The sequence below is a fragment of the Lissotriton vulgaris genome, chromosome 4_1, assembly GCF_964263255.1.
Source record: "Lissotriton vulgaris chromosome 4_1, aLisVul1.2, whole genome shotgun sequence".
NCBI lineage: Eukaryota > Metazoa > Chordata > Amphibia > Caudata > Salamandridae > Lissotriton > Lissotriton vulgaris.
In genome coordinates, this window is record NC_141691.1 from 1478669641 (window position 1) to 1478679934 (window position 10294).

General features: G+C 47.0%; 1 protein-coding gene across 1 annotated transcript; it reads left to right on the forward strand.

Moving 5' to 3' along the window:
- The first annotated feature begins 3343 nt into the window (after positions 1-3343).
- LOC147724141 (endogenous retrovirus group PABLB member 1 Env polyprotein-like) lies at positions 3344-4891 on the forward strand. Its single transcript, XM_086966952.1, has one exon. The coding sequence runs from the start codon at positions 3344-3346 to the stop codon at positions 4889-4891; it is 1548 nt and encodes a 515-aa protein (XP_086823078.1).
- The last annotated feature ends 5403 nt before the right edge of the window (positions 4892-10294 follow it).

Consider the following 10294-nt stretch of genomic DNA (forward strand, 5'->3'; position numbering starts at 1 on the left):
TCGGACGTAGGACGCATGATGATTGACCCAGTGCACATCACTGTTCGACCGGATGCAATACTCCCAAAACTTCCACAATATCGGATATCGCCCGAGGGCGAGAAGGCATTGGTAAAAATTATTCAGTCTCTGATAGATGCAGGAGTGGTAGAGGAAGTAGTTAGCAACGTTTGTAACAGCCCTATCTTACCCATCATCAAGAAACAAGGAGAGGGAGATGAGAAAGCATACCGCTTCATCATTGACCTTCGAGAGATCAACAAAGTGGTTGTGCCCCAGTACCCCGTAGTCTCAGACATCACCACTATCCTGACTTTGATTCCTTCTACTGCCACCACCTTCACTGTTATCGACCTCAAAAACGCATTTTTCTCTATCCCCATCCACCCAGACAGCCGATATCTCTTCGGCTTCACCCTAAAAGCCCGCTCATATAGGTTCTGCCGAGCACCCCAGGGCTACACAGAAAGCCCTAGCATCTACAGCCAGGCCCTCAAGAGGCAACTGGACCAGGTCCAGTTACCCGATGGAGTGGTATTGATTCAATACGTCGATGACATCCTTTTGGCAGCCGACACCACTCCATTAGCAGTCACAGCCACCATTCAACTCCTGCACTTCCTTGCGGAAAATGGCCACAAGGTCTCCAAGAAGAAGTTGCAATTCTGCCAACCCCAGGTCACTTACTTAGGCCACCTTTTGTCCAAAGACGGAAGGAAACTCACCCCCGACCGGATCCAAACCATTCTTGAAACCCCTGTCCCCAAGACTCAGAAACAGGTCCGCTCCTTACTAGGTCTCACCTCTTTCTGCCGACAGTGGTTACCAAACTTCAGCCTCATTGTAAAACCGCTGCTTTCTCTGCTAGCTAAAGATGTCCCCTTCCCACTCCCTTGGACCCCCGAATGCCAATCCTCTTTCATAGAGCTGCGTGATGCCCTCTGCTCAGCCCCTGTCTTAGGTACCCCCGATTATACCAAGCCCTTCTCCCTCTACACTCACGAAAGGGAGGGGTGTGCTTTATCTGTCCTGACCCAGTCCATTGGCCCAAAACAACGACCGTGCGCTTACTTCTCTGCCACTCTTGACCCCGTAGCGAGAGCCTTACCTGCCTGCCTTCGAGCTGTAGCTGCCGCTGCTATCTCTATCCGACAGAGTGAGGGAATCGTGCTCTCGAATTCCCTCACGGTATTAGTACCCCATGCAGTTGACACCCTCCTGAACCAGACCAAGACGCAACACCTAACGAGTGCACGACTGACTGGATACGAACTGACTCTGCTCGCACCCCACATCACCCTGAAAAGATGCACCACACTGAACCCAGCGACTCTGTTACCCCTGCCAGAGAACGATCCCAATGTGCCCCCTGTACACGACTGTGTGACCCTCATGGACGAACAGACTAGAAGCAGAATTGACCTCAGAGACACGGCTTTCCCTGACCCTGACGGAGAGCTGTGGGTGGACGGCTCTTGCATCAAACTCATCGATGGCACCACTTCTGCTGCCTATGCAGTCACCACAGCCCGAACTGTAGTCGAGACAGCCCGCATCACCCAGCGATCTGCACAGGCAGCGGAACTTATTGCCCTGACACGAGCATGCATCCTAGCAGCAGGAACCACAGCGAACATATATACCGACAGCCAGTATGCCTTCGGGGTGGTTCACCATTTTGGGCTCCTTTGGAAGGAAAGGGGATTCTTGACCTCACACGGCACTCCCATCCTACATGGGGATCTAGTCTCCGCCTTGATCGAAGCTGTCCTTCTCCCCAAAAGACTTGCGGTCATCAAATGCCAGGCACACAAGAAAGTGACAGACATTATTGGACAGGGAAATGCACTAGCGGACCTCACTGCTCGAACGACAGCTGAAAACAGGACGACAACACGCATGTACGTGACCAGGTCACAAGCAGAAAAATGGACCGACGCTAGGGACACTGTTAGGGACATTCAAATGGCTAGCACACAACGCGAACTGACTGAATGGGCACGGGTAGGATTAAAGGACGATGAAGGCTGCTGGCGGACAAAAGACGCAAACAAATGGTTGTTACCTGACTCATACCTGATTCCCATACTGACTATGGCACACTCCCCTGCTCACATAGGATCAGCCCCCATGATTGAACTTGTCTCCAGAGTTTGGCACAACGATAAAATAACAGACTCCGCCAAACGTCTGGTCCAACAATGCTTGATATGCCTGCAGCATAACCCCGGGAAAGGAACTGTAGTACCCCGGGGAGGGTTTGGGGTTCCCAATCACCCATTTGAAGTCCTGCAGATGGACTACATCCAACTAGACAGATGCCAAGGCCTGAAATATGTGCTTGTAGTGGTGTGTGCATTTAGCAAGTGGGTGGAGGCATACCCAACCCGTGATAACACTGCTATGGCCACTGCAAAACTACTGCTAAAAGAATTCTTCCCTCGCTACGGCCTTTGTCGAATTTTATGGAGCGACAATGGCCCCCACTTCATAGCCGAAGTCATCCAGCTCATCTTAAAGGGGCTGGGTATCACACAAAAGTTCCACGCAGTCTTCCACCCCCAGTCTGCTGGACTAGTCGAGCGACACAATGCAACACTGAAGTTAAAATTAGCCAAGATAGTGGCTTCTACAGGACTGAAATGGCCAGACGCTCTCCCACTGGCATTGCTATCAATGCGTTCCACCCCCATCAAACACCACCTGACACCATACGAGGTCGTTTTCGGCCGGCCCATGAGCGTCTGGTCTACACCTAAACCAACCTCCATTCATGACGTCCCGGACGTCCTAATGTCTGATTATTTGTAGAAGTTAACTGAAACTCTGTCTGTCATTCATCAGCAGGTGCAGCAGGCCATCCCCAATGCTTCCAGGGGTCCGGGCCACGACATCCAACCGGGGGACTACGTACTAGTCCGGAATTTTCAGCGGGCGAAGAGTTTGGAACCCCGGTGGACAGGCCCCTGGCAAGTACTGATCACCACCCGGACGGCGCTTCGAGTGGAGGGGAAACGGCACTGGCTGCACGCACACCACTGCAAGAAGGTCTCCTCGACCCTGGCCACAACAGAAAGCATCGACAACCAGGAAGAGCTCCTGAACAAGGATCGACCATCTCTAAACTGCTATCCCGATACCGAGGCACTTGAACTCGCAAAATTCTCTGATCCCACTGTGCCATCCAGAGAAGGGTATTTCCTGCGTCGAAAGGAGGGAGCTTCGGCTAAGTAGACCACGGACTGAGTTAAATCTCAGAACGGTGACCTAAACACTACCAAGGGTTACCCGGAGAGAAGCTAAACAAAGTCTGTGGTTCTGCCCACTACCGAGCACCTTGAAGATGAAGGAAGCGCCAGATAAGAAGATGATGGAAGCGCCAGATAAGAAGATGATGGAAGCAACAGGAAATACCCACTACAGGAACCCAAAGACTGACAATATGCACAAATCAAAGACAATCGCCATCTTCATTGTCTTCCTCTTTTGCCTCCTCCTTATGACTTCCTTCTGGATCTTGGAGGAAAACACACCTGCTCATCAGATACTGTTAACCACTGCACAGCCTACCACCATGAAAGAACATTATTTGATCTCACTCTCTCCTCAACTCAGAGAAAGGCGAAAGGAGTTCTGGAACAACTCTTTTGTGCAGCTACTCCACCAGCACAATCTCGCCACCAATGCCACCAACTGCTGGATCTGTGGGCTGCTACCCCACGCCACTGGACATTCAATACCTTTCATCCCTTCACCCTTCTCAATTCACGGCTCCTGCCTTGCTTGGCTGATCCTCCTGCAAGAAAGCTATAAGGACAATGCCACCTCCAGCAAAACCATGACGCACTTCTTTCATGAGGTCTGGCGAAACAAAACAAAGACACACTTCTGCCCGCAGACCTCCAACAACTCTATCCACATGGACATCCCTGCTAAAGAACAAATTGAAATGCAGGTGTTCAACAATCCAACCAGACCCACCTTCTCCTACCTGCGGAAACGAACGGCTGCCACTCTGACTGTGGCCCTGTCTGTTATCAACGTCACAGGCCACATGTGCATAGAAGGGCTTGGGACACAGCTGGTAGGCCGCAGTGCTTGCCGTTTCACCAGAACTTTGGACTCTACCGATCCACCTTCCTTTGTATCCTCTCCAAATATGTACTTCGTTTGTGGCACAAAGGCTTACACCTGGCTCCCCAAAGGCTGGGGGGGCACTTGTTTCATCTCCTTCGTCCTTCCTCCAACCTATGTGGCCCCAGCAAATCACCATAGACAAAAGCGAGCCAAAGACATTGAACAAGCTGACTCAACAGGAGCACAGTTCCTCGATGCTATGAAGGGACTTGTTCCACTCTGGGGTCCGATGGCAAACAGCCGTGTCATACGACATCTGACTCAGGCAGTCGAGACAACAATGAACATCACAGCTGGTATCCTTGCTAACAACACCGCCGAGCTTCAAGCGGTCCGCCTGGTGGCTCTCCAGAACCGCCTTGTTCTAGATGTGGTTCTTGCGGACCGTAGTGGAGCATGCCGCATTATTGGGTCCAGCTGCTGTACATATATACCGGACAACTCATCTTCAGTGTACAAGGCCATCGAACACCTCCACAGACTCTCCTCAGAAGTCCACCAGGAGCAGGAAGAATGGTCGCTTGGTGGATGGTTCTGGAGTACTGTTAAGAACTGGGGCTGGAGACTGTTTTCTATTATCCTGATTCCCGTAGTTGTGATATGTGGACTATGCTTGGGAATTCAATGCCTGCCACCTCTGTGTTCACTATGTATGAGTTGTATTTGCTCTAAGACTGTGGACCTTGGAAATGAACGCATGGGAGCATTATATGATGCCGAGGTTAGGAATTTGATGAGGATCGACATAGAGTAGACAAGCTGGCTAGATATGTTGAAAAGGGAGGACTGTTAAAAGTTAGGCTGCAACATCAACATTATCGGCGCCATCTTGCCCCCTTTTCGAGCCCATTCGTGCGCGTAAGCGGCAGCCATTTTGAGCACCATGGCCTCTCTGCCCACCACAAATGGCCAGCGCGTCTTTCTCCCTCTCCTGACCTCGCAAGCACCCCCCACACACTGACAGCCCCCGCTCTCACATGCCTTGGGTCATAAACCCCTCTTCAGCGCAGCTCTGCCTCGGAACCCCATCCTGTTCCCAGCGCGACACCTCCCTTCATTCCTTTCATGATCCCGGGTCCTTTGATAACACCCCTTTCCTCTGTGCCCGTTTGTCTTACTCGTTCCCAGGCCGCCACCTGGCCTTGCGGATGCTGTTTATTGCCCCCCCCCCCCCTGTACAGTAGGAAGCATCCCCCATCAAAGGATCCACGAGTTGATCAAAGCCCCCACCCTATGAGACCCGATCAATCCCATGCATTCCGTGAATCGGCGGAATGTCCAGCTGCGCGATAATCATCACCTGTTGTGACCGGGGTGGGGACTCCAACTGTAAATGTGTGTGGGAACGGGCCTGAAGCGGGGATTCCGAGGATGTCTTTCCGTACATCAAAGTGTTGACAGAGATGTGTTTCAATGCAATAAAACAATAAACTTGTGTATAAGAGCCCAGGCCACAGAGATGCGGTTAGAGCACCTCGAGAAGATACCCTGTTGTCTGATTTGATGTGTTCTGCTCCGTCGGAATAAACTTCTGTTTCCTGCCTTCCAGTCTCCAGCGCCTGCCTCTTTGTTTGGTAACTTGAATGGGTATAGAGGCGGTTAACGCCGGGCAACTCTGAAAAAGGTCATCGGCCCGTACCTTTTTCCACAATGTCTGGGCATTCCTTGGGATGCTTATGATGCTACATCAAACACTCACAAGGTGATGAGAGGAATGCTTGCAGTAAGTATAACCACTGTCAATTACTTGGGGTAGAACTCCAACCCATTGTTGTTTTGCCTACCATGCCAACTCTAAATAGACCCAGCCATATGCAAAACAGTTGGCAAAATTCATCTCAAAGTAAGTATCCTACCCTTGGAACCTGTTACACTTTGTACCAGGTGGATTGCCAGTTTTTCAACTTCAGGCTGCTTAACGGCTCTGCCTTTGGAAAACCTACTATGAACGACGGCCTGCAGGGGTAGGGACCATTGGAGTAAGGGCGTCACACTGCCCACCCTCTGCCACCCTTGTGGATGGTGTGCTGATAACCAGGGTCTTAATCAAGCAGATCACTGACATTATTCCGTCTGTCGGAATTGAGTGGCAAGGCTATTTGCATTGGCAAATTATTTATTCCATCTTTTCTTATGTAAATTTGCAATTGATGCCCCTCCTGTGAGTAATAGTACAACCCCTAAGTAACTCCATATGACCTAAGCAGTCAGCAGCGCGTGTACTGAAAATTCACTAAAGCAGCGCTCACGGTGAAGCTTACTATGTCAACAAGGACCTGCATATTAATACAGAAAAGTGCAAACAATGACCTATTGAAACAGAATAAATTACCTGCTTTCTTTTCTATTAATCAGTTCAAAATGGGTAAGGTAACCACTTCTGATTATGGGGGCCAACAACAGCCTATACGGGGGCAGATTTAACAAAAGATTTTGCGGAGGTGCTATTTTTGCCATTCTCATGGTCTGTCAATGGATAGCAGTAACAAGGGTCATCAAGAATCGTAACTATAGGGCTATAAGAAGTTTGAGACTCAAATCTTGCTTTGTTTGCTTATACATCGTTTTGTGTCCAGCCCATTGTAGGATTTAAAATGGCAATGTAATGCGAGCAGTAGCCGACCAGGTAGCTCCTCACCCTGTCTTACAATTGATTATGTCTTAGCCCTTGCGCATCCATCCTTAGAACAGCTATACATTATATCTTATCACATTATGGAGGTATGAAATGTCCAACACGCTGTATTAAACCTAATATATGTAAATCCTACTTTATTTATGGACAACCCATATAAAAATAGCAAAGTAACATATTTTGCCATTTAAAAAAAAATCTGGACTATGGCAAGAGATGCATGTTTAGTTATTTCTTCACCATGCTCTACTTCTAAGTTAACTCCAGGTTGAGAGGAATATTTACAGACAAGGGCAGGTACATCTTAAGGATTTCTGGGGGCCCTGGGCCAAACGTATTTTGGGGGCCCGTGTTCGGAACAATTTTGAATTTATAATCAATTTTTAGCTCTTTCATGGCTTCTTCGGCTAGGTCACTGACAGTGGACAGACACACTGGTCCATATTCTAAATGTGTTTACTTCGAGTATTTAGGGATAGTGAGGTGTGATTTCAATATTGTAACACAGAAGCAGATCACTAATATTACTGCAAATAGTCTGTGACATATGAATAGGTGAGGTCCTGCATTGATCTGAAAGAATGAAACATAAATATTGGTGATGTGTGGCAGTCAATTACAATCTGTTTGAGGTTTATTTAGGGTCGTCAGGGCAAGACTCTGCAGAACCGAGCTGGCTGTAGCAGGTGGTCCCATGTAAAGCTGGGGCCCTGGGCCAGAGCCCACTTTGTCCATGCTTTAAAACCTCACTGCAAATGGGTTGGAGTTGGTAAGTGAGACGCAGATTGCACTACAATGTAATACAGAGTGCTCCTAGCAAGTGAAATCCTTTTCCTTTGGGCACTGTTACCTGCAGATAAAATTGACTTTGTCAGCCTTCCCAAGTACCTTTCTGCACATATGATGACAGGATCCCCAGTGCCAACTCCTTGTCCCGAATGGATTGTTCTGCTCCTCAAACAGCACATGGCGCCCACATAACACTGCTTTGCATTCGTGTCCATCAGCCACGCGCTCATCTACTCATTACATTGTTGTTATGTTTTCAATGCTGCTTAGAAAGAGAGAATCAAATGTCACACTTCTTGTCATGAATCAAACGTGCTTTTGTTTTAGCATCACATCTTCACTGGGAAAAAAACACACTAAGAAGTATGTCTGCTACTATGTTTCTTCTTGTTGTTTGGAAACAGGGTGCGACCAGTTAAAGTCTCCAGCAGTGCATTTCATATGTTTTTTTTCTATCCATCTATGTACATTTTAGGAGTCTTTGTGAATTATGTAAAATAATTAAGTAATGTATTTTGCACTGACACTTTAATATTACTGTGGACAGGGACAGGTAGGAGAATAAAGTATACACAAGAAAATGCATTACATTTAATGAGCAAACTGCGGTAGGTGGAGTACCAAAGTCTCAGTGAAAATAACGTAATTGTTTTCAGAAAAAAAACAGACAGGGGACAATTGTGAGTTACAATAACATTCCATATAAGGAGGTTAGGTTTGACACACGTTTATTGGACTTTTTTCCATTGGCAGCTGAACAATACTTCTCAAAGAAAAGTCACAGCACGTAAAATCAGAAGCACAAGGTGCAATATATGTGCTATTGACTGCATAAAGAACTTTAATAAATGTGATGAATACGTTTATATCAGGGAGATTGGGCCCAGCCGTTATGCTAGAAGTGCACAAATATATCAAATTTTGATCAAGATGTACGAGGATAATATACAGTGGAATCCTAGGCCTTGTAGGGGTTTATCTCAGTGCCCCGCTGCTCCTGCGACCCAGAGGTGTCCCGCTCTTCAGGTATCCGTCATCGAGCATTTGACCTATGAATATTCATGAGTAATGGAAGTCTCAGTGGCTCTTCACCACTTTCCGCAGGGGCGCCTGTCATTTTGCATTATGTCACTGAGGGCCATATGCCTCGAAATAAGGAATCACAGAATTTGCCTCTAGGCCCATAGGAATGAATGTGGAGGGTTTCGTTAATTGTGAATTGCACTTTGCGATTCGCAATTAAGGAATAAGTAGAATTTGCAAATATTTTTACAAAACCTACATACATCTCGTTTTGCGATTCTCAAAAAGCGATTCTCAAAAATTCGCTATTTGAGAATCACAAAACCAAACTTTCACACATATGCCCCTAGTCAATGGAACCTTGCACTTCTCTTTATATTAAATCAGCTGTGTAATAAGAGAGGGAAAGAGTGTGTTTTAAGCTTGTACACCTTCTAGGCCGAATGTATGAAAGGGGTTTACGTTCATAATATATCAAATGTACATTGCCATTTACAAATGTTTTTGCGAATCGTTAGACAAAGGAAGGCATGTAATAGGTGCCCTTCGCATTTCCTAGTGATTAATGAGTTGATTGTAGCAATAATGTATAACCTCAGTTGTGGTCACAATCTATTGATTGGCTACTGGCACCTGAAACTGTGTGGTATCCTCTAATTATGCCCTAATATAAGTTTGCAAATGTTTATTTTTTAGTAGTACAGGTCACACAATGCAACCGATTTTAACCCGTTCCCAGCGTCGAACGTTCAGCGCCCAGTGCTGAACGTTCAGAGAACGAATGCTGGCCCGTCTGCCAACGGTCGTGCGCAGCACTGGGGAGGTAGCGCTCGTGACGACCGTTGGCCGACGGCAGCAATTAAAGGGTTAAGAGACGAAAAAGTGAGATCTCTCTCCCAGGTATCTGGCCCCTCTCTTCCGGTTTCATCACAGGGCTGTTCGATCCATTCCATACCCAGCCCCTTCATTAAATCTGCCTCCTTAAAGTAGCTTACAGGAACCCTTAGTTCCAGTTTTTTTAGTCTGGCAACTGGAAACTGTAGTTGCATGCTGGCAGTGCTAATGAGCACCATATCACAACTCTGGTATATCGTAGATGTTTACAGATGAGACTGCTTTTGTTATTCCTCTCATTCATATTGTAAAGCGCTCTGTTATCCTCGGGATCTTGTTCGCGCTATATAAAACTTTATAAATAAAAATACATAAATAAAATACCTATGTCCAAGGTGCTTCATTATCTGGAATACATGCATCAATGGCACAGTGGCAGCAGCCTGTGCATAATTGTATTTTACAGGCAAGTCAGATGTTTTGGCTTTACTAAATACTTATTTACATGCCGTGATGACTCTGGTGACATGTTATTATTTACTTTTCTTTTGATCCGTCCGTTCTGGCCTCTGTCATTTGTGCACCTTGTAGCCACAGAGACATGCATTGGTGCCCCTCATGCTGTGGATACCCAGATGGTTTACAAGGGCTGTTTGTGTATACTTAGTTAGAAGCTAATTATATACAAACATGCAGCGTCATCATGGCCTTGTTAAAAACTAAAATTGAAAGAGAAGAGCACCCAACATAGAAACTGGTTAACATGAGTACAAGATGCATAAATATAAGGGGTGAGAAAGAATGAGTGTGAAGACACAGCACAGTAAGATGCACAAGCATCCTCATGGCCACCAGATGCTGACTTGCATTGAAACA